Genomic DNA, 27229 nt, shown 5'->3' on the forward strand with positions numbered 1-27229 from the left:
CCGCACGCATCATCACCGCACAAACACCGGCACTACCACACGCATCATCACCGCACACGCAGGCACTACCGCACGCATCATCACCACACACGCAGGCACTGCCGCACGCATCAACACCACACAAATGCCAACACTATCGCACGCATCATCACCACACACGCAGGCACTACCGCACACATCATCACCACACACGCAGGCACTACCGCACGCATCATCACCGCACAAACACCGACACTACCACACGCATCATCACCGCACACGCAGGCACTACCGCACGCATCATCACCACACACGCAGGCACTACCACCCCCATCATCACCACACAAGCAGGCACTACCGCACGCATCATCACCGCACACGCAGGCACTACCGCACGCATCAACACCACACAAATACCAACACTATCGCACGCATCATCACCACACAAGCAGGCACTACCGCACGCATCATCACCGCACATGCAGGCACTACCGCACGTATCATCATCGCACACGCAGGCACTACCGCACGTATCATCACCGCACACGCAGGCACTACCACCCCCATCATCATCGCACACGCAGGCACTACCGCACGTATCATCACCGCACACGCAGGCACTACCACCCCCATCATCACCGCACACGCAGGCACTACCGCACGCATCATCACTGCACACGCAGGCACTACTGCACGCATCATCACCACACACGCAGGCACTACCGCACGCATCAACACCACACAAATACCAGCACTATCGCACGCATCATCACCGCACACGCAGGCGCAACCGCACGCATCATCACCGCACACGCAGGCACTACCGCACGCATCATCACCGCACAAACACCGGCACTACCACACACATCATCACCGCACACGCAGGCACTACCGCACGCATCATCACCACACACGCAGGCACTGCCGCACGCATCAACACCACACAAATGCCAACACTATCGCACGCATCATCACCACACACGCAGGCACTACCGCACACATCATCACCACACACGCAGGCACTACCGCACGCATCATCACCGCACAAACACCGACACTACCACACGCATCATCACCGCACACGCAGGCACTACCGCACGCATCATCACCACACACGCAGGCACTACCACCCCCATCATCACCACACAAGCAGGCACTACCGCACGCATCATCACCGCACACGCAGGCACTACCGCACGCATCAACACCACACAAATACCAGCACTATCGCACGCATCATCACCACACACGCAGGCACTACCGCACGCATCATCACCGCACATGCAGGCACTACCACCCCCATCATCATCGCACACGCAGGCACTACCGCACGTATCATCACCGCACACGCAGGCACTACCACCCCCATCATCACCGCACACGCAGGCACTACCGCACGCATCATCACTGCACACGCAGGCACTACCGCACGCATCATCACCGCACACGCAGGCACTACCGCACGCATCATCACCACACATGCAGGCACTACTGCACGCTTCATCACCGCACACGCAGGCACTACCGCACGCATCATCACCGCACAAACACCGCACTACCACACGCATCATCACCGCACACGCAGGCACTACCGCACGCATCATCACCGCACACGCAGGCACTACCACCCCCATCATCACCACACACGCAGGCACTACCGCACGCATCATCACCGCACACGCAGGCACTACCGCACGCATCATCACCACACACGCAGGCACTACCGCACGCATCAACACCACACAAATACCAGCACTATCGCACGCATCATCACCGCACACGCAGGCACTACAGCACGCATCATCACCGCACACGCAGGCACTACCACCCCCATCATCACCGCACACGCAGGCACTACCGCACGCATTATCACTGCACACGCAGGCACTACCGCACGCATCATCACCGCACACGCAGTCACTACCGCACGCATCATCACCGCACACGCAGGCACTACCACACGCATCATCACCACACACGCAGGCACTACAGCACGCATCAACACCACACAAATACCAGCACTATCGCACGCATCATCACCGCACACGCAGGCGCTATCGCACGCATCATCACCGCACACGCAGGCACTACCGAACGCATCATCACCGCACAAACACCGGCACTACCACACGCATCATCACCGCACTCGCAGGCAAAATCGCACGCATCATCACCACACACGCAGGCACTACCGCACGCATCAACACCACACAAATACCAACACTATCGCATGCATCATCACCACACACGCAGGCACTACCGCACGCATCATCACCACACACGCAGGCACTACCGCACGCATCATCACCGCACAAACAACGGCACTACCACACGCATCATCACCGCACACGCAGGCACTACCGCACGCATCATCACCGCACACGCAGGCACTACCACCACCATCATCACCACACAAGCAGGCACTACCGCACGCATCATCACCGCACACGCAGGCATTACCGCACGCATCATCACCGCACACGCAGGCACTACCGCACGCATCATCACCACACACGCAGGCACTACCACCCCCATCATCATCGCACACGCAGGCACTACCGCACGTATCATCACCGCACACGCAGGCACTACCACCCCCATCATCACCGCACACGCAGGCACTACCGCACGCATCATCACCGCACACGCAGGCACTACCGCACGCATCATCACCGCCCACGCAGGCACTACCGCATGCATCATCACCGCACACGCAGGCACTACCGCACGCATGATCACCGCACAAACACCGGCACTATCGCATGCATGATCACCGCACACGCACGCACTACCGCACACATCATCACCTCATACGCAGGCACTACCGCATGCATCATCACCGCACAAACACCGGCACTATAGCACGCATAATCACCGTACACGCAGGCACTATCGCACGCATCATCACTGCACACACAGGCATTACCGCACGCATCATCACCGCACACCGCACGCATCATCACCGCACACCGCACGCATCATCACTGCACACGCAGGCACTACCGCACGCATCATAACCGCACAAACACCGGCACTATCGCCCGCATCTTCATCGCAGACACAGGCAGTACCGCACGCATCATCACTGCACAAATATCGGCACTATTGCACGCATCATCACCGAACACGCAGGCACTACCGCACGCATCATCACCGCACACGCAGGCTCTACCACCCCCATCATCACCGCATATGCAGGCACTACCGCACGCATCATCACCGCACACGCAGGCACTACCGCACGCATTATCACCGCACACGCAAGCACTACCGCACGCATCATCACCGTACAAACACCGGCACTATCACATGCATCATCACCGCAGACGCAGGCACTACCGCATGCATCATCACCGCACATGCAGGCACTATCGCATGCATCATCACTGCACAAACACCGGCACTATCGCACGCATCATCACCGCACACGCAGGCACCACCGCCCGCATCCTCACCGCACACGCAGGCACTACCGCATGCATCATCACCACACACGCAGGCACTACCGCACGAATCATCACCGCACCAACACCGGCACTATCGCACGCATCATCACCACACACGCAGGCAGTACCGCACGCATCATCACCGCACAAACACCGGCACTACCGCACGCATCAACACCGCACACGCAGGCACTACCGCACGCATCATCACCGCACAAACACCGGCACTATGACACGCATCATCACCGCACACGCAGGTACTACCGCACGCATCATTATCGCACACGCAGGCACTACCGCACATATCATCACTGCACAAATACCAGCACTATCGAACGCATCATCACCACACACGCACGACCGCACGCATCATCACCGCACACGCAGGCACTACCACCCCCATCATCATTGCACATGCAGGCACTACCGCACGTATCATCACCGCACACGCAGGCACTACCACCCCCATCATCACCGCACACGCAGGCACTACCGCACGCATCATCACCGCACACACATGCACTACCACACGCATCATCACTGCACACGCAGGCACTACCGCATGCATCATCACCGCACACGCAGGCACTACCGCACGCATCATCACCGCACAAACACCGGCACTATCGCATGCATCATCACCGCACACGCAGGCACTACTGCACGCATCATCACCGCACACGCAGGCACTACCGCATGCATCATCACCGCACAAACACCGGCACTATAGCACACATAATCACCGCACACGCAGGCACAACCGCATGCATCATCACTACACACGCAGGCATTACCGCACGCATCATCACCGCACACCGCACGCATCATCACAGCACACCACACGCATCATCACTGCACACTCAGGCACTACCGCATGCATCATAACCGCACAAACACCGGCACTATCGCCCGCATCTTCACCGCTCACACTGGCAGTACCGCACGCATCATCACTGCACAAATACCGGCACTATTGCACGCATCATCACCGAACACGCAGGCACTACTGCACGCATCATCACCGCAAACGCAGGCTCTACCACCCCCATCATCACCGCATATGCAGGCACTACCGCACGCATCATCACCGCACACGCAGGCACTACCGCACGCATCATCACCGCACACGCAGGCACTACCGCACGCATTATCACCGCACATGCAAGCACTACCGCACGCATCATCACCGCACAAACACCGGCACTATCGCATGCATCATCACCGCACACGCAGGCACTACCGCATGCATCATCACCGCACATGCAGGCACTATCGCATGCATCATCACTGCACAAACACCGGCACTATCGAACGCATCCTCACCGCACACGCAGGCACTACCGCATGCATCATCACCACACACGCAGGCACTACCGCACACATCATCACTGCACAAACACCGGCACTATCGCACGCATCATCACCGCACACGCAGGCAGTACCGCATGCATCATCACTGCACAAACACCGGCACTATTGCATGCATCATCACCGAACACGCAGGCACTACCGCACGCATCATCACCGCACAAACACCGACACTATCGCACGCATCTTCACCGCACACGCAGGCACTACCACCCCCATCATCACCGCATATGCAGGCACTACCGCACGCATCATCACCGCACACGCAGGCACTACCGCATGCATCATCACCGCACACGCAGGCACTACCGCAAGCATCATCACCGCACAAACACCGGCACTATCACACGCATTATCACCACACACGCAGGCACTACCGCACGCATCATCACCGGACACGCAGGCACTACCGCACGCATCATCACCGCACGCATCATCACCGCACACTGCACGCATCTTCACCGCACACGCAGGCACTACCGCACGCATCATCACCGCACAAACACCGGCACTATCGCACGCATCATCACTGCACACGCAGGCAGTACCGCATGCATGATCACTGTACAAACACCGGCACTATTGCACGCATCATCACCGAACACGCAGGCACTACCGCACGCATCATCACCGCACAAACATCGACACTATCGCACACATCATCACCACACACGCAGGCATTACCACCCCCATCATCACCGCATATGCAGACACTACCGCACGCATCATCACCGCACATGCAGGCACTACCGCATGCATCATCACCGCACACGCAGGCACTACCGAACGCATCATCACCGCGCAAACACTGGCACTATCGCATGCATCATCATCGCCCACGCAGGCACCACCGCCTGCATCATCACCGCACACGCAGGCACTACTGCACGGATCATCACCGCACACGCAGGCACTACCGCACGCATCATCACCACACACCGCACGCATCATCACCGCACACGCAGGCACTACCGCATGCATCATCACCGCACAAACACCGGTACTACCGCACGCATCATCACCGCACACGCAGTCACTATCGCACGCATCATCACCGCACAAACACCGGGACTATCGCACGCATCATCACAGAACACGCAGGCACTACCGCACGCATCATCACCACACAAACACCGACACTATCGCACGCATCATCACCGCACACGCAGGCACTAGCGCACGCATCATCACCGCACAAACACCGGCACTATCGCACGCATCATCTTCGCACACACGCAGGCACTACCGCACACATCATCACCGCACACGCAGGCTCTACCGCACGCATCATCACCACACACGCAGGCACTACTGCACGCTTCATCACCGCACATGCAGGCACTACCGCACGCATCATCACCGCACAAACACCGGCACTACCACACGCATCATCACCGCACACGCAGGCCCTACTGCACGCATCATCACCGCACATGCAGGCACTACCACCTCCATCATCATTGCACACGCAGGCACAACCACACGCATCATCACCGCACACGCAGGCGCTACCGCACACATCAACACCACACAAATACCAGCACTATCGCATGCATCATCACCACACACGCAGGCACTACCGCGCGTATCATCACCGCACAAACACAGGCACTATCGTACGCATCATCCTCGCACATACGCAGGCACTACCGCACGCATCATCATCGCACATGCAGGCACCACTGCACACATCATTATCCTCGCACATACGCAGGCACTACCTCAGTGACGTCCCCGCTGACAGCGCGATTCACTTCAGTTGCTGCATGGAGCTCACAGTGAGCAGCGTTGTTCTACTTCCGCTCCTGTCAGCTTCATGTCACCTCTGTGGATTACTTCGGATCTGGAGGGGTATTTGGGAATTTTAATTAAAATGGTGAAAGAGGGGTTTTTTTGTCTTTTATTCCAAATAAAGGATTTTTTTCGTGTGTATGTGTTTAATTACTTTCACTTACAGGATAATCATGGAAGATATCTTGGGGAGACGCCTGCCATGATTATCCCCTTATTACCCCCATTTGCCACTGCACCAGGGCAATTCGGGATGAGGCGGGTAGAGTCCCGGGACTGTCGCATCTAATAGATGCGGCAATTCCGGGTGGCTGCTGGCTAATATTGTTAGGGTGGTGGGCTCCCCATAACGTGGCGCTCCCCATCCTGACAATACCAGCTTCCAGCCATGTGGCTTTATCTTGGCTGGTATCCAAATTGGGGGGAACCGCAGTTTTGTTTTTTTTTTAATTATTTATATATTTATTTTACTGCACGATATAGACCTGCCCGCCAACGGCTGTGATTGGTTGCAGTGAGACAGCTGTCACTCATCGTGGGGGCGTGTCTGACTGCAACCAATCATGGACACCGGTGGGTGGGGAAAGCAGGAAATAACAGATTGAATAATGAGCGGCAGCCATTGTCAAAAGAGGAAAAGCCGCCGGAGCAGTGTGACAGCCGTGCAGCGCCGCGCCCGTGATCGGTGAGTAGGAAAAAGAGAGGGATTGTGCTGGGGACGCAGGACGCATGCAGATATGCAACGTGCGCACATAGCCTTACTGTGAAAAGCCAAGCTTTTGGTGATCGAACCGTTATCGAACGGTAACTCGAATTGCCGAACTTGAAGCAAATCGTTCGAGTTTGTCGAGCGATGCCCAAAATCACTCGAATTTGAAATTGGTGTACGGTTTGAGCCGAACATCGCTCATCTCTTCTCATGAATCCTGAGTCAGGATTCATGAGTCTTCAGTCACATAGAGTGATTGCAGAGTTTTATCAAAAAAAGAGAACAGCAGCTTTAACATTCACTTGCTAAGTTAATGAACTTCAGTTATGGAGAACTCATAAGTTTACACACTTCAGTTAAAATTATAATAGATACGTGTCCAATCCATTTCTTCGCTATATCATCCTCAAGATTGGTACAGGTTTGGTCACATTCTACTTTATCAACTACTATTTTAAGAATAGAACTGTCCAGTCCTGTGAGGAAGCCAGCACTGGCAAGCAGGTGATACTTCACAAAGGAGGAGAACCTATAATATAAGTGGCCAAATATCATGTCCCAAATACATTTGATGATATGCACTGGAAACTCAATTTAAAGTTCATATTAAATATTTTTTTTACAGTTTATTATGCAAATAGTCTCTTCAAAGAGGAAGTAATCAGGAACTCTAGTGCCACCGAATAGATGTAGCAATCCTAAAAGTCAATATCGATCCTTTTGTAAAAGCAAAACTAGTTGGATGCGGAGAGAACTCTGACTGGAGGTCTAAGGGATGAAGTTTCTCCTTGTGGACATAGCCAAGTTGGAGTTACTAAACCAACATATACTGTACATTCAATTTAATTTTAGCCAAAAATGCTGAATCAAATAGCCTGAATATATATAAACAATATATACAAAAATGAGTACAGATGCAGGTGTGTTAAATATGGTGTTATCTCTCACACACACTCTCATGCTCAACTGAGTGCAGTGGCCCAGACCATAAATAGGTTAAATATGACAGGTTCCACATAGAGCAGGCCTCACCATGGTCGATCAAAAAAGTTGAGTACTAATAAATGGAGGAAATACGGTACTCCTGGAAGGTTGTAGGTGCCTGGATAGGATTCACTCCATACAATATATATATATATATATATATATATATATATATATATATATATATATATATATATATATATATATATATATATATATATATATATATATATATATATATCTGGTACTCTGAGGTAAGTATGATGCAAGATACTGAGTTTATTCAAGGTCCAGTAGAAAACGTGTAACACGTGACATTTCGGTCAAAGACCTCTATCAAACTTACACAGAGGTGCCCTTACCCCATGTATAGATTCAGGAGGTCGCACTGAAAAGAAAGGTGATCATCATTGCTGTATTTTAGAGCACTCTACAATACAGTGTCAATAAATAAATTCATTATCTTGCATTATACTCACCATATGAGTTCCAGATAATTTTTTTTTTTAAAATATATTGTAGGAGTTGGATTCTATTCTGTCCTTTGTGAATACCTTTTTAAGTGGCAAAGGATGGTGACTATCTCATTTTAAAAAGGAGTTTGTGGCTGTCGGTTTACAGTAAGTGGCAGTGTGCAATCTACCATTTTCCCCCTTACTGAAAGTAATATTTAGGAAAGTAATTTTGTGGGGATCACAAGTGTAGGTAAATCTTAACCTAATATTATTTTGGTTCAATGAATCAACAAATTAACCCAAAGTCCGACACATTGATGACCCACCCCATCCTCCCCCCAAAACCCACCATTTCCTACCACCAGCCAAGAATAGATTAGCATAAATGGGGGAACAGGGGCTCCCCATAGCTGTACCCCTGAGCTGGTGGAAGTACTTGGCATTGAAGAGGAAATAATTATACGGTAATTCAACACAAAGTGTAATAACTTCTCAATGAATACATTGTAATCAGCACATTCCCTTGCTCTACTTTTGAGGACGTGTGGAACCACCATGATTGCATAGTCATGTGGAATGCAACTATATAGCGCCTCCACATCTAAGGAGGCAAGAATAGTATTCAATTCAACACAGATTTCCTCTAGCTGTTGAAGTAGATAGGTGTGTCCCGGACATAGGACGGGAATGCCGTAACAATACTGTATCAATATAGACACCACAATTTGTGATACTGAATCAATGCCTGACACTATTGTCCTACCTTTTAGAGGGTGTAGGCCCTTGTGGATTTTTGAGAGTGCATTAAAGATTGGGACAACCAATGCACAGGGTACATGGACTTCATATTCATTCTTGGAAATCAACATTTTCCTTTTTGCCTCATCCAGTATGGAGAGAAGGATATCAATATATGCTGAAGTGGGATCAGATAGTAAAATTTCGTATGTGTCATGGTTCCCCAGGATGGCTTGGTAAATGATGATCAATGATAACAAGATTTCAAACCTTATCAGAGGATATTATTATGCGAATTTTTATCACTCTTCAATTTGGTCAGGGACAGTTTTTCTTTTCTTTAAAAATTTGAAACTTGATCCAGTCCACAATATGGAATCTTAGAAAGATCATTCTCCACCATCTTTAAAAATATATCGACACTGGTATAGCCCTGATTTGGAGGTGTTAGTGCTTGGTCTTTTAAGATCTGTAAATGGACCTAATCCCTGATCTTAAAAGTTTAGCGTTCCCTCTCTTAACAGTTTAGTAAGGGTTTCATAACATTCAAAATTTTCCTTCAAAATACTTAATGATTTACATTGTTCTTCAGTTCGTTGAAAGAACAATTTCCATTTTAACTTGCGTCCAAAAAGATGCATATCCTTAACCTACCTAAAATAATCAAAAGGATTAGTCGGCACAAAATTTAAACTCTTAAGCAAGATCTTATATTCATCTAGGGAGAAAGACTGACACAAAACAATTTGGAATCTACCCCTGACACGTGGTACTTGCTTCTGTAGGAAGTAATTCCCCATTGTTCTCTGCTCTAAAAAAGATGCATAGACAGCCGGTGATAAAAAGAAGGATTTTCATTTATTTACAAAGGCCCCCCTTTGTTTGCCTTGTTTCTGTGACCCACGCCTTTCTTCTGGTCTTTCAGAGTCAGATGTATCAATATCTGAAGACGACACTTCTGATTGGCGTTTATCTGAAAATTGATACGCATTATTGGTTTTAAAGTCTGTAAGATCTCTAATACATTGAGAGTCCCTACGTTCCTTGATTATTGTTTGAAATCGTTCAATAGATGTCTGTAGAGTACATTTTATAAAGTCAGGGTCCCCCTTAAAACAAAGGATATTCTCAATATCATTGTTGATTGTTTTAGTAGAATCAGTGAATTGTTTTTTCTCTGATGGTGGTGTCACACACAGAGACGACGACAACGACATCGCTGCTAAGTCGCCATTTTCTGTGACGTAGAAATGACCTTAACAGCAACGTCGCTGTGTGTGACACATAACGATCAGACCCCTGCTGCGAGATCGCTGCTCACGCTTGAATATTCCAGGTCATTTTTTGATCGCTTCTATCCCTCTGCGCCACATGCATCCTTGTGCTTGACACCGCAGCAGTGACGGTCGCGACGACTTTGAAGGCAGTGATGTAGGACTGAAGACAGGACAAGGGCATGTTTTTGCGGTGTATTTTACAACGCCCCCACGACTCCGATTGGTGGTCATCACAGCGTTCCGATTGGGTAACTTGCCGAAGGAGTTACAGTGATTTCATTCTTTAAGTTCCATTCTTTGTTCCACGTAGTAGAGTCTCTGTCTGGTGTCGCTAGTGTGTCATTCTTTGTATCTTCCTTTGTTTGGCACGGTCACCCAATCAGGCGCCGCTGTAGTGATCACCAATCAGAACAGAGGGGCGTGAAAAAGGCAACGCAAAGGCACTGTAGCGATCACCAATCGGAACATAGGGGCGTGAAAAGAGGCAACGCAAAACATGTCTAGGGGTAAACACCACACCTCTATCAAGGTCTGAGTCGTCGCACAGTGACGCGTGTGACACGTCCCAACGACCGTCGAGGTCGCTATGATCGCTGCTCCGTCGCTGCTTAAAATAATGTTTGACAGCTAACTAGCGATCATGTAAGGTCGCTGTTACGTCACAGGAAATGGTGACGTAACAGCGACGTCGTTGTCGTTGTGTGTGAACCCAGCTTTATTACTCCAATAATATTGTCATAAACTTCAAAGAGGAATCAAAAGATTCTTTGTGCTACAGGGTCAAAAGGTTTTCAGAGGCTGTTCTTTTTGAGGATATTAATTCTCAACCCTTTGGAGATGATGTGATGTTTGAGATAATTCTCAAGGCCCTTGATCTCCCACCAAGATCTAATATTAGTTTTGTGACAGTGAAGTAGATCCTTCAACAAGTCCTTCAGTGAGCGATTAGTTTCACCTAAAGGTAGTTCATTGGTAGAAAATATCTGATCTGCATCCTCCGCCCATAATGCAGTATTAACCCCTTCATCCCGTTGCCTGAAAACACTTTCATGACCAGGCTATTTTTTAACGATTCTGACCAGTGACACTTTGACAGGTTATAACTCTTGAATGCTTCAACGGATCCTGGTCATTCTGACATTGTTTTTTCATGACATATTGTACTTCATGATAATTGCAAATTTAGGCCGATATTTTTTGTTTCTATGTGAAAATTTAGGAAAATTTGACAAAAAGTTTAAAATTTTGCCATTTTCAAACTTTGAAATATTATGCCTATAAATCCAAGAGTAATGTCACACAAAATAGTTACTAAATAACATTTCCCACATGTCTACTTCACAACAGTGCAATTTTTGAAACAATTTGTTTTGTTAGGAAGTTAGAAGAGTTCAAAGTTCATCAGCAATTTCTCATTTTTACAACAAAATTTACAAATCCATCACATTTGAAGTGACTTTGAGGGGCCTAGTTGACAGAAAATACCCAAAATTGACACCGTTCTAAAAACTACAAACCTCACAATGCTCAAAACCACATCCAAGAAGTTTATTAACCCTTAAATGTCTTCACAGGAACCAAAGTAATGTGGAAGGAAAAAATGAAAATTTTACTTTGTTTACACAAAAATGTAACTTTGCCATAAAATTTTGCATTTTCACAAGGGTATCAGGAAAAATTGCACCATAAAATGTATTGTAAAAAAAAAACAAAGATGAAAATAATATAAACATATACCCTGCTGTAGCTAATTAAAAGCATAATGCATATAAACATAGGGTCCTTAGTAAACACTGTTTATAATCAAAAAAGCGTAAAGCCATCCCATTGCGACAAGGTGTACCCAATCGGGACAGTACCTACACTCTCTAATATTAAAACCTCACCATGTGTCAACAGACATCAATCTGAATAAGGGCAGAGAGTGGCTGGGTCCCCACTAGACACACAGTCATAATATAAACATTTATATTATTTTCATCTTTGTTTTTTTATGTCTTATGGCCAGTGTGAACGTGAGCTTACAAACTGCATGCACACCAACTCATACTCTGGCTCACTTTCTTGTTTTCTTTTGTAGTCTCTTGTACTCAGTACAAATAGGGTGTGGCCCCCTTCTTAGTGAGCTGGGCATTACATTTCATCTAGTGATTCCCATGTCTGTGTGTCCATTTGGGACTCAGCCACTCTCTGCCCTTATTCAGAATGATGTCTGGTGTTGACACATGGTGAGGTTTTAATATTAGAGAGTGTAGGTACTGTCCCGATTGGGTACACCTTGTTGTGGTGGGATGGCTTTTTGCTTTTTTTTTTTTAACAAAAACAGTGTTTCCTAAGTACCCTATGTTTATTTATATGCATTATGCTTTTAATTAGTTACAGCGGGGTATATGTTTATATTATTTTCATATTTTTTTTTTATGTCTTATGGCCAGTGTGAACAAGAGCCTACAAGCTGCATGCACACCAACTCATACTCCGGCTTACTTTTTTGTTTTATTTTCAAAAATGTATTATGTAATTTCTCCTGAGTACACCAATATCTCATATGTGGTGGAAATAAATTGTTTGGGTGCACAGCAGGGCTCGGAAGAAAAGGAGTACCATTCAAATTTTTTAAAGCAAAATTAGCTGCAATCATTAGCGGATGCCATATCACATTTAGAGACCTCCTGAATGCCTAAACAATGGATCTCCCCCACAAGTGACCCCATTTTTGAAACTAGACCCCTCAAGGAATTTATCTAGATGTTTTGTGAGCCCCTTGAATCCCCGGGGGCTTCACAGAAGTTTATAACATTGAGACGTGAAAATGAAAATGAAATTTGTACCACAAAATTGTTGCTTCAACCAGGTAGGTTTTATTTCACAAGGGTATCAGGAAAAAATGCACCATAAAATGTATTTTGCAATTTCTCCTGAGTACGCAGACACCTGATAAGTGGTGGAAATCAATTGTTTGGGTACACGGCAGGGCTTGGAAGGGAAGAAGTGCCATTTGAATTTTTGAAAGCAAAATTAGCTGGAATCATTAGTGGACGCAATGTCGTGTTTGTAGACCCCTGGGGTGCCTAAACAGTAGAGCTCCCCCACAAGTGACACCATTTTGGAAACTAGACCCCTCAAGGAATTTATCTAGATGGTTGATTAGCACCTGGAACCCCCGGGGGCTTCAAAGAATTTTATAACCTTGAGCTGTAAAAATAAATTTTTTAACTACAAAAATGTTGCGTTAACGCCAAATATTTCAAATTCAATAGTGTAACAGGAGATATTGAACCATACAATTTGTTGTGCGATTTCTGCTGAAAACTACTTTTGAGGTACAGTACAAAATGAAGAAGGGAAGGAGTTGGCTATTGGAGTGCAGATTTAGTTGGAATGGTGTGGGTGTGCCATGTCACATTGGCAGAGCCCCTGAGTGCCAGAACAGCATAAACGCCTGCAAGTGATCCTATTTTCCAAACTGTACAGCCCAATGAATCCATCCAGTGGTGAGCATATTGACACTTCAGGTGTGTCACAAAATGTTATACTCTTATGGGCGGTAAACAAAAAATAATTAAATTTTTACCACTAAAATATTGTTTTAGCCCGATATTTCCAATTTTCACAAAAGGGAATAGGTAAAAAAGGTTCCATAATGTGTTACACAATTTCTCCTAAATGTGGCAATACCCCACATGTGACCATACAGTACTGTTTGGCCGCACCACAGGGTTCAGAGGGGAAGGAGCACCATTTGATATTTGGAGGACAGATTTTCCTAGAATAGTTTGTGGACTCCATTTCCAGAGCTCTTAAGTGCCAAAACAGAAGAAATCCCCCTCAAGTGACCAAATTTTGGAAATTACACTCCTCTGGGAATTCATCTACAGGTGTGGTGATTATTTAGTCTCTGGAAAACACCCATGGTGTCAAACACAGTGAATGTTTCAGAATTAAAAATTGCAAATAAGCCCTTGTGCCCAGTACATTGTAGTGCCTGTACATTGTGCCCAGCTCGTGCTTCTGCAAACCTGCTCCCTGTACATTTAAGTACGCTCTCCTCACTACAAGAATGCCAAACATGTGGACGCTAACTGTGGTTTAGGCATATTATGGGGCTCAGGAGAGAGGGGGCATTTGGATTGGGAGTGCAGATTTTGCTGGATTTATTTTTTTGAGGAGGAGAGCCATAGTATTTTTCAAGAGCTTTTGTGCTACCAGTAACGTGGAAGCCCCCTATATTTCAGCTAATTGATGACAGACCTAAATGGGGACTTGTGCTTTTGTGGGTTGAGTTGAATGCTATTTGGTGACAATTTTGGTACATAACAATTTGCATCAGTTCACATTTATCTTGTGCTGTATACTGAGTACTTACACGGGGGTTTCCATCTACATCTCCAAAATATGTGATTTAGGTAAAACCCATGATGGATCTATTTACTAATGAGGCAGCAGACTCTGTTTTCCCAGTTGAGGACACTCGCGTCTCCATAGCATAAACTGACACACTGCATCTAGGGAAGCCACTCTGCAGGTCAGTTTACGTTGAGGAGAAAAGAAGCACAGTGGGAATGGGATTTCTATTAATCAATCCACTGTGCTTGTACTGCACAATGCAGTGGTTAGACGTAGTAAAAAGACGGAGCTTCTAATATGCTGCTGTTCCTGATCATGGGTACGCACCCTTACATGTAATCCCGGTGCAAGTGCTCAGTATGGAGTGCAGGATAAATATGAGCTGAGCCATACCGCAATCTTTTAGAGACAGAATGAACAAATCAATAGAAGCTGAAGAATTAGCTTTATTTATTTTTTACTCCATTCTTCTTGCAGTATAGGTGATTATTCCTCCTATCAGTACAATTACAGCGATACCAGATTTACAGTTGTGCTCAAATGTTTACATACCCCTGCAGATTATTTTGCTTTTTTTCCGCTCATGGTTAGTGGTTGGGTAAAGCCATTTATTGTCAAACAACTGTGTTTGCTCTTTTTAAATCATAAAGACAACCAAAAGCATCCAAATGACCCTGATCAAAAGGTCTTAATACCGTTTATTGCCCCCTCTAACATCAATGGTAGGTTGAAGTCTTTTGTGGTAGCTGTGGATGAGGCTCTTTATTTTCTCAGATGGTAAAGCTGACAATGCTTCTTGGCAAAAAGCCTCCAGTTCCTGTAAATTCCTGGGCTTTCTTGCATGAACCATACACTTGAGTTCTCCCCAGAGGGGCTCAATGATATTGAGGACAGGAGACTGACATGGCCACTCTAGAACTTTCACTTTGTTCTGCTGTAACCAAAGACAGGTCGACTAGTGTTTGAAATCGTTGTCATGTTGAAACGTCCAAGTATGGCCCATGTGCAGCTTCCAGGCTGATGAGTGCAAATTTGCCTCCAGTAATTGCTGATGACATGCTGCATTCCTTCAACTTTGACCAAGTTTCCTGTGCCTTTGTAGCTCATACATCTCCACATCATCAGCAATCCACCTTCGTGCTTTACAGTAGGAATGGTGTTCCTTTCATCATAGGCCTTGTTGACATCTCTCCAAATGTAACGTTTATGGTTGTAGCCAAACAGTTCAATTTTAGTCTCATCACTCCAAATTACCTTGTTCCAGAAGTTTGGAGGCTTGTCTCTGTGCTGTTTGGCGTATTTTAGGTGAGATACTTTATGGCATTTGTGCAGTAATGAGATTCTTCTGGTGACTTGACCATGCATCCCATTTTTCTTCAAGTGCCTCCTTATTGTGCATCTTGAAACAGCCACACTGCTAGTGTTCAGTGAGTCTGGTATTTCAGATGATGTTATTTTTGGGTTTTTCTTTGCATCCCAAACAATTTACCGGGCAGTTGTGGCCGAAATTTTTGTTGATCTACTTGATTGTGGTTTAGTTTTTACAGAGCACCTGATTTTCAATTTGTTAATAACAGTTTGAACACTGCTGACTGACATTATCAATTCCTTGGCTATTATTTTGTATCCCTTTCTTGTTTTATAGAGTTCAACTATCTTTTCCCGTAGATCCATTGAAAATTATTTTGCATTCCCCATGACTCCCAATCCAGAAACATCAGTGGCTGGATGAAAGATACAAGAGTCTGTCTGGATCCCAAAAAGTCACTCAGCTTTTATGCACACACACTTACTACAAGCAAACAGGTCACAGGTGAGGATGTTACCTTTATTAGCCATTCAAACTTATTTGTGTGAACTTCTTTGCATGTTATCAGGCCAAAATCACTACCAAAAAATCTGATCGGGTATGTAAACTTTTGAACACAACTGTATATTGTTTTTTTAGGTTTGGCGACTATCACACTGAAAAACGCTTTTCACAAAATAATAAAGAGTCATGTGAGGGCTTTTTTTTGCAAAATGAGTTGGAGTTATTATTGGTACCATTTTTGGTCACATAATAGTTTTTGATCGCTTTCTATTCCACTTTTTGTGAGGCAGAATCAAGAAAAAACAGCAACTCAGGAATATATATGTAGATTTTTTTTTTTGCGCCATTCACCGTGCCATAAAAGCAATAAGATAGCTTTATTCTTCAGGTTGGTATGATTACAGCGATACCATATTTATACAGTCTTTTTTTCGGGGGTTTTGCCTCTTTTACACCATAACAACATAGGAAAAAAAACAGTTTTTGCATTGTTGTATTCAAAGAGCTATAACTTTTTCACTTTTCACTGACAGAGCTGTATGGTAACTTGTTTTTTGCGAGATAAAATCACATTTTCAGCGGTACTATTTTTTTTTATATATATATGACGTTTTGATCATGTTTTATTCTACCTTTTTTTTACGTATGTTGAAAAGACATTGTTTTTGCTATGGTTTTTATTTATTATTTTTACTGTATTCACTGAAGTGGTTAACTAGTATGACAGTTTTATAGCTTAGGTTGTTACGGGGACGGCAATACCAAATATGTGTACTTTTTTGTATATTTTATTTTTTTTTACACAAATATGGCAACCTGTGAAGCTCCATGCCAAAGTGAGTTAAGGCAGTGTTGGAATATAATGGTGGCCAGACAAAATATTGACACTTTGGGCACAATTTGGCCATTTTCACTTTGGGGTTTATTGCCAGCGGGTTTGGCATTAATGGCTGTGCGTTGAGCAATTTAGAGGGCACCAAATTTACACTGTTATACAAGTTGCACACTGACTACTGTACATTGTATCAAAGTGTCATATCAACAGTGTTTTCACATGAAAACATACGATACAATGTTTAAAAAATTGTAAGGAGGTACTCACTTTTTAATATACTGTTTATATAGATATGTATCTATCTATCTATCTATCTATCTATATATATATATATATATATATATATATATATATATATCTATATTATATATATATATATATATACATACACATACAGTGGCATGCAAACGTTTGAGCACCCCTGGTCAAGTTTACTGACATTCTGAACAATTAAGTAAGTTGAAGATGAAATTATCTGTAAAAGCCATAAAGTTAAGGATAACACATATCCTCTGCATTTTAGAAAAAAAAATAAAAAAATAAATATAAATATATGTATATATATATATATATTTTACATTTTTAAATTCCCAACAAAAAATAAAGTTGGCCAATGGAAAATATTGGATACCCTGCATGGTTAGTACCCTGCATGGTTAGTACCCTGCAGCACCCCCTTTGGCAAGTATCAACACTTATAAATGTTTTTTGTAGCCAGCCAAGAGTCTTTCAATTCTTGTTTGAGGGATTTTCATGCTTTCTTCCTTGGAAAAGTCTTCTTGTTCTGTAAGATTCCTGGGTCCTCTTGCATGCACTGCTCTTTTGCGGTCTAGCCACAGATTTTCAATGATGTTCAGATCAGGGGACTGTGAGGGCCGTTGTAAAACCTTCAGCTTGTACCTTTTGACATAGGCTAATGTGGATTTTGAATTGTGTTTAGGATCCTTATCCATTTGTAGCAGTCATCCTCTTTTCAACTTCAGCTTTTTTACAGATGGTGTTATGTTTGCTTGAAGAATTTGTTAAACTTTAATTGAATCCATTCTTCCCTCTACCCGTGAAATGTTCCCAGGGCCATTGGATAGAACACAACCCAAAGCATGATTAATCCACCCCCATGCTTAATGGTTGGCGAGATGTTCTTGTCATGAAATTTTTTTCCCAAACATTTGGTTTGATCATTGTGGCCAAGGAGTTCTATTTTAACCTCATCACTTAACACGACTTGTTTCCAAACTACATCAGTCTTGTTTAGATGTTATTTTGCATACTTCTGATGCTAAATTTTATGGCTAGGACGCAGGAGAGGTTTTCTTCAGATGACTCTTCCATGAAGGCCATTTTTCTGTAGGTGTCTCTGAACAGTAGAAAAATGTACCACAACTCCAGAGTCGGCTAAATCTTCCTGAAGGACTTTTGCAGTGAAGTGAAGGTTCTGATTTGCCACTCTAGCAATCCTACGAGCAGCTCTCATAGAAATTTTGCTTGGTTTTCCAGACCTTATCCAGACCTCCACTGTTTCTGTAAGTGCCATTTCTGAATTACTTTTCGAACTGAGGAAAGGGCAACTTGAAAACGCTTTTCTATTTTCTTCTAGCTTTCTTCTGCTTTGTGGGCCTTTACCATTTTGATTTTCAGAGTGCTAGGCAGCTGCTTTGAAAAACCCATGGCTGTTGTTTTCTTTGCACAAGGTTAGAGGAAGCTGGGTTTTTATAAAGCTGTGAAATTTGCATCACCTGCCCTTTCCTAACCATGATAATGAACAAGCCACAAACCAAACAGGCTAATTAGGGTCTGAAATGATAGTCAAAGTTATCTGAGCACACAAATCTCCAAGGGTGCTCAAACTTTTGCATTGGCCCATTTTCATTTTTGTAGTTTTTAAAATGTTAAAGATGAAAATATTTTTTTTTGTTCTTACCTAAAATATAAAGGACATGTGTGATCTTTAACTTTATGCCTCTTAGAGATCATTTCATTTTCAACTTGATTAACTGTTCACAATAACAGTAATTTTGACCAGTGATTCTCAAACGTCTGCATAGCACTGTATAGCACTGTATAGCACAGTGCCTACAAGTAATATTCAACCCCCTGCAGATTTAGCAGGTTTACACATTCGGAATTAACTTGGCATTGTGACATTTGGACTGTAGATCAGCCTGGAAGTGTGAAATGCACTGCAGCAAAAAAGAATGTTATTTCTTTTTTTTTTTTTTTTTTTAAATTGAGAAAAGTTTATTCAGAGGGTCATTTATTATTCAACCCCTCAAACCACCAGAATTCTGTTTGGTTCCCCTAAAGTATAAAGAAGTATTTCAGGCACAAAGAACAATGAGCTTCACATGTTTGGATTAATTATCTCTTTTTCCAGCCTTTTCTGACTAATTAAGACCCTCCCCAAACTTGTGAACAGCACTCATACATGGTCAACATGGGAAAGACAAAGGAGCATTCCAAGGCCATCAGAGACAAGATCGTGGAGGGTCACAAGGCTGGCAAGGGGTACAAAACCCTTTCCAAGGAGTTGGGCCTACCTGTCTCCACTGTTGGGAGCATCATCCGGAAGTGGAAGGCTTATGGAAGTACTGTTAGCCTTCCACGGCCTGGACAGCCTTTGAAAGTTTCCTCCCGTGCCGAGGCCAGACTTGTCCGAAGAGTCAAGGCTAACCCAAGGACAACAAGAAAGGAGCTCCGGGAAGATCTCATGGCAGTGGGGACATTGGTTTCAGTCAATACCATAAGTAACGTACTCCACCGCAATGGTCTCCATTCCAGACGAGCCCGTAAGGTACCTTTACTTTCAAAGCGTCATGTCAAGGCTCGTCTACAGTTTGCTCATGATCACTTGGAGGACTCTGAGACAGACTGGTTCAAGGTTCTCTGGTCTGATGAGACCAAGATCGAGATCTTTGGTGCCAACCACACACGTGACGTTTGGAGACTGGATGGCACTGCATACGACCCCAAGAATACCATCCCTACAGTCAAGCATGGTGGTGGCAGCATCATGCAGTGGGGCTGTTTCTCAGGCAAGGGGCCTGGCCATCTGGTCCGCATCCATGGGAAGATGGATAGCACGGCCTACCTGGAGATTTTGGCCAAGAACCTCTGCTCCTCCATCAAGGATCTTAAGATGGGTCGTCATTTCATCTTCCAACAAGACAACGACCCAAAGCACACAGCCAAGAAAACCAAGGCCTGGTTCAAGAGGGAAAAAATCAAGGTGTTGCAGTGGCCTAGTCAGTCTCCTGACCTTAACCCAATTGAAAACTTGTGGAAGGAGCTCAAGATTAAAGTCCATATGAGACACCCAAAGAACCTAGATAACTTGGAGAAGATCTGCATGGAGGAGTGGGCCAAGATAACTCCAGAGACCTGTGCTGGCCTGATCAGGTCTTATAAAAGACGATTATTATCTGTAATTGCAAACAAGGGTTATTCCACAAAATATTAAACCTAGGGGTTGAATAATAATTGACCCACACTTTTATGTTGAAAATTTATTAAAATTTAACTGAGCAACATAACTTGTTGGTTTGTAAGATTTATGCATCTGTTAATAAATCCTGCTCTTGTTTGAAGTTTGCAGGCTGTATATATATACAGTACATATCTTCAGGGTATTCAATTCAGCAGTTTTGGCTAAAATTAAATTCCATTTATTTGTTGGTTTAGTAACTCTAACTTGGCTATCTCCACAAAGAGAAATTTTATTCCAGTCAGAGTTCTCTCCCCATCCAACTAGTTTTGCTTTGCACAGATGAGGGGCAAATACTTTCAAGCATGTGACTTCAACTGTGGTGTCTCATTTGGCTTCTTCTTCCAGGTCATGTGGTAAGGCTTGCTTACTTTTAGGATTGCTACATCTATCAAAGTGTCATATCTTCTGTGTTGTCCCATGAAAACATATAATAACATATTTACATAAATGTGAGGGGTGTATTCACTCTTGTGATATATTATATATATTAATGTGTGTTATTCTAATTACTTTATTGTATTATATTGTATGTTAAGCAGATCAGCAGATCAGATGAAAATTAAAAGTGATGATATACTGGTTGCACATTTTTGAATAAATTACCTTGTAATTGTCTCATTGGAAGTTCCTTCAGACCATCAGTCGAATTTGGTTTATAATTTGAAAAAATAGACAGTGCTGTGTAATTATACAGTGTTTCCCCTCTAATGAGCCTGAGGTTTTCCAGTGGAATTGACTTTACTTCATTAGTAGCAATGAGAACATATCCTTCTACTTCTTGAATATCCTAAAAACAGAAAAATGCATCATAAAACGTCATTATTTTCTTGACTTTTTCCTTTAAATTGGGTTATTTTGGGTTTAAAGGAGTTTTCTTTTTAGCAAAGTTTATAGACTTCACAATAATGTTCAAAAAACATAGCAGAGAAAAGGCACTACACGAGGAAACAGGTACCCTGAAAGGCAGTCTGCTGCATCCTACACTACATTGGTATTGTGACCTGGGGATGGTATACAGTATATGGATGCTTTATTTCTGTGCTGTTTTTCGCATTTTTGTGTCCTTTTCAGTGAGTCACTTTTAATTTCAGTGTAGGGACTCGCAGGACAATAAGGGTACCTTCACACTTAGCGATGCAGCAGCGATCCGACCAGTGATCTGACCTGGTCAGGATCGCTGCTGCATCGCTACATGGTCGCTAGTGAGCTGTCAAACAGGCAGATCTCACCAGCGACCAGTGAACAGCCCCCAGCCAGCAGCGACGTGCAAGCGACGCTGCGCTTGCACGGAGCCGCCGTCTGGAAGCTGTGGAGACTGGTAACTAAGGTAAACATCGGGTATGGTTACCCGATGTTTACATTAGTTACCAGTGCACACCGCTTAGCTGTGTGTGCAGGGAGCAGGGAGCCGCGCACACTGAGCGCTGGCTCCTTGCTCTCCTAGCTACAGTACACATCGGGTTAATTAACCCGATGTGTAATGCAGCTACATGTGCAGAGAGCAGGGAGCCGCGCACACTAATTAGCGCTGGCTCCTTGCTCTCCTAGCTGCTGTACACATCGGGTTAATTAACCCGATGTGTACAGCAGCTACATGTGCAGAGAGCCGGAGCCGGCAGCACAGGCAGCGTGAGAGCTGCAGAGGCTGGTAACTAAGGTAAATATCGGGTAACCACCTTGGTTACCCGATGTTTATCTTGGTTACAAGCTTACCTCAGCTGTCAGACGCCGGCTCCTGCTCCCTGCTCGCTTCATTTGTCGCTCTCTAGCTGTCACACACAGCGATCTGTGTGTCACAGTGGGAGAGCGCCTTTGAAGAAAACGAACCAGGGCTGTGTGTAACGAGCAGCGATCTCGCAGCAGGGGCCAGATCGCTGCTCATTGTCACACACAGCGAGATCGCTAATGAGGTCACTGCTGCGTCACAAAAAGCGTGACTCAGCAGCGATCTCGGCAGTGAGCTCGCTGTGTGTGAAGCACCCCTAAGGACCCTTGACAGGGGTTGCGAGCATGTGTATTTGGACAAAAGATTGATCAATACCTTAACAAGCCTTATCATGACAAGCCTTATCTATGTGCATTTTTAATACTAGGCAAGCACCCCTTCCATGGATGAAAGGTGTGTGACTTATTGTTTCATCAGTATTTCACATGTGTGCAACCTCCTCCTTTATAATGGAAGTGTTTCAATAGTCAATATATGTACAAGTCATGAGGCAAGGTAGTCAAATGTTAAGGGGTCAGATACCAGGACAGCATGTCAAGAATTAAGGCTATAGACAGAGGAGTAATCAGGTTACGGTGCGGATTTAGAATACCTCAAGGATAGTGGATCAGAGCAAAGGGACAAGGCAAACGAAAGGTCAGATGAGGTCCAAGATCTAGTAGCAATAGATCAGAACAGATAAACTAGGTCAACAAGCATCACTGAGCTATGACTGGCAGTGTTCTTGGATAAACTGCTTAGCTAAGTAGCTGGGAAATAAGAGAAAACAGGGAACACCTGAAGAAATTCAGCACATCACAGTATCAGATTGGATGACTAAGTTGTCACTGAATACACCAGCAGCTCAGCACGCTAGAGCAGCAGTGTGGATGACTGAGTTGTCACTTACCAAACAAACAGCTTTACCAAACTACATAGGTAAGGATGGTTGACCTCAGAGAGATCAACATCCAACACCGCGGAGACACCATCACGTGTTTCTCAACGCAGTGACACTAGAACTAGGCCCCCTGGGAAAATATGCAAAACAAGAATGCCGCGGAGACACCATCACATGTTTCTCAATACTGGCAGGAAACTAGTCAGGTCTTTCACTGGGAAGGAACAACGACGGGAAGGGCAGTCTCCAGTCAAGGAGACCACCTATGCCAAACATGGTATTCATCCACTAGCCAGTTTCCTACTCCACACTGATGAGAGGCAAATATCTCGAAACAGCTGTCTGTGGATGGATATCCTGTTTGGCATAGGTGGTCTCCTTGACTGGAGACTGCCCTTCCCATGGTTGTTCCTTCCTGGTGAAAGACCTGGCTAGTTTCCTGCCAGCGTTGAGAAACATGTAATGGTGTCACCGCAGCATTCTTGTTTTGCAGCTTTACCAAACTGACAATCTTGATTCCTTTGTACAGTAAACAGTCACTCATTGTGTCTAAGTGGCACTAAGCAGAGGAATCATGGCAGTACTCCTTCTTCAAGAGGGCCCAAGGGACCTCCAGGATTCCCAGGAAACCTATGATAGAAGGCTCTGACCAATCAGCCAGAACCCAGGCTCTCTCCTCAGGTCCATATCCCTTCCAAAAAACAAGATATTGGAGGAGACAGGGACGGGGGAGACAATACACAAAGAGACTGAGGGAGTCCCAATCTAAAGGCAACTGGAATGACCAACTCCAGAAACTCAGCCAATAAATTTAGGACCGAACTTTGCTGATGGCCCCTTCAGCTTAATATTTTTGGACAATAACTAAACCTTTTTTCCTACTTTGAAGATGGAGCCTACCAAAAGCTTCCTATCGGCCTTCCATCTTTCTCACGTTGGGCCTCCCCAATATCCTTTTGTACCTCCCTCCAGACATTCCTGAGTTTCTGTATGGCTACTTCTGCTCCTCGACACCACAAACTCATCCTAGAAAATTCACAAAAATGAGTATGAAAACCATAATTGCAAAAGAAAGACAACGTGCCAGTGGATTGATAGACCCAACTGCTAAATTGGAACTTCGTAAGAGGTAAAAATGAGGACTAGTTCTGCTGAGCCACAACAAAACATCTTAAAATTTACTCCAAAGACTGATTTGTCCTTTCTCACTGACCATTGGTTTCAGGGTAATAAGCAGAGGAAAATGACAGATCAGTTTTGAATTTTTTTTTTTTGTTCAACTTTTTATTTTGAAAAAAGGTTTTTTAAAACATATTGTACAACAAACAAGAGAAGAATAACACACAGATATGCAGTTACACGAATAGATACACCATTTCACATACATGTTCATTAATGGACTATATCACCAACGATCTAAGCGTCAAATAGAAGGTGGAAGGTGTCCCCTGATACCGGTCTAAACCCCGAACGTTCATCGCTTCATTCCTGTATCCGGCCCTACATCTGGTATGTGTCCACTAAAGCATCCCAAAGAGACCATGTCACTGTGAACCTATCCATTGTATTATGGAGCTGCGCCGTGAGCCTTTCCACATTCCTAACATCCTTTATTCTGGCATATAGATCTGAGACAGAAGGCGGGGCTACCCTTCTCCAGAACAGTGAAATCAGACATTTGGCCGCAGTAAGGACATGGAGTAAAAGCTGTAGTTCAGGTTTGCTAAGAGAAGATGGGAGGGCATTCAGCAGGTACACTACTGGGTCTCTGGTCACGCTACCCCCCACCAACCTACCAATCACGGATTCCACTTCCTCCCAAAAGCCTTCAATGATCGGGCATGTCCAGAATATATGGTATTGGGACGCTCCCCCACGGCCACATCTCCAACACAAATCTGGACAGGTACGGTTAAATTTGTGTAGGAGTTCTGGTGTGTGGTACCATATCATAAGGATCTTTACTTGGTTTTCCTTATAAAGAGTGCAAATCGAGGACCTAAATGTCCTAGCCCATATGACTGACCAGAGTGCATCTGAAAGAGGGCGTCCAACCCATCCCTCCCATCTCCTCATGTATGAGTGCTTCAATACTTCCGGCGGGTCCCCAATTATCAGTATGTTATAAATGGCCGAGATCAGTCCCCTGGTTGAAGTCCTGCCTGAACAAAGGATTTCGAATGCTGTGGGACGCCGCGCCCCCGCCCGTCCCATAATGTCTGTGAAAAAAAGTGATACCTGTTGGTATGAGGAATACAGGCAAAGGGGTAAGTTGTATTGATATCGTAAATCTGAAAATGACTTTAATTTCAGAGTAACCGGGTTGACCAGGTCTCGAAAACAGTAGAGGCCCGCCTTCGCCCACTGCCCCATCACCCCCGGGTTCATGCCCTTTGTCAGATGTGGTGTGAACAAGAAAGGGGTCAACAGGGAAGACTGTGAGGCCAGCTGGAACTTCATTCTACACCGCCGCCACACCTCCCTTGTAAATGCCATCGGACCCAGGAGCTCTCTGGATGGGGTTTCACTAGGACGTCCCCATATTAGAGAGCTAGGGTGGAAAGGTGCCATCCAAAGCTTCTCTATCTCCGTCCACCTGTTATAAGCCGGTAAAGTCGTCCATGACACCAGGCTACGCAGGTGTGCGGCATAGTAATAAAGCTCAAGATTAGGACACGCCAAGCCCCCTTTTGTACGTGGTGCGCATAATACTGAATCTGGGATGCGGTGCCTTCCTGAGTGCCATATAAATTGCAGGAGTTTTGATTGGACTTTTTTCAGTAACCTCAGGGTAACCCGCACCGGGAGTGTTTCAAACATATATAGAAATTTAGGGATAACTGACATTTTAATTGTAGCGATTTTAACCAAAAAGGAAATCTGAGTGACGACCATTTTTTCAGACTATTTTCCACTTCGCGTATCAGGGGAGGGAAATTGGCTTGGTATAATGTTTTATAACTAGGGGTTATTTTGACTCCTAAATATCGCAGGGAATCTGAACGCCAGGAGTATTTGAAATTTTGTTTAAGGATCTGTAATTTAGTGTCTGGGATGTTAAGCGGCAAGGCCTCTGTTTTATCGGAGTTAAGTTTATAACCCGAGAGTCTAGCGTATTGAGTTAGTACTGCGTGTAAGTTTGGTAGGGAAATGACGGGACAGAACGTCATCCGCAAATAGGGCCACTTTAAAGGATTTATCCCGAACCTTGACCCCCATAATGTCCGGATTAAGTCGGATATGTGCTGCCAGTGGTTCAATGCTTAGGACATATAGCAAAGGGGACAGAGGGCAGCCCTGCCTAGTTCCATTTCGAATGGGCAGGGTATTAGAGTGTGCATGAGGAAGGCGAATCGTCGCCGCAGGGAGAGAATACAGACCCCGCAGGGCTGAGACA

The 27229-nt window shown here is 45.1% G+C and overlaps 1 protein-coding gene across 1 annotated transcript in view; it reads right to left on the reverse strand.

The window, feature by feature from the left end:
- The window catches only part of LOC142243948 (epidermal growth factor receptor-like), a 191565-nt gene that overhangs the window by 105149 nt on the left and 59187 nt on the right, over positions 1-27229 (reverse strand). The window contains exon 5 of the mRNA XM_075316140.1: positions 21830-22013. Coding sequence (XP_075172255.1) covers positions 21830-22013 — 184 coding nt within the window. The remainder of the gene's footprint in view (positions 1-21829; positions 22014-27229) is intronic.

This window comes from Anomaloglossus baeobatrachus, chromosome 6 (assembly GCF_048569485.1).
Source record: "Anomaloglossus baeobatrachus isolate aAnoBae1 chromosome 6, aAnoBae1.hap1, whole genome shotgun sequence".
Classification (NCBI taxonomy): domain Eukaryota; kingdom Metazoa; phylum Chordata; class Amphibia; order Anura; family Aromobatidae; genus Anomaloglossus; species Anomaloglossus baeobatrachus.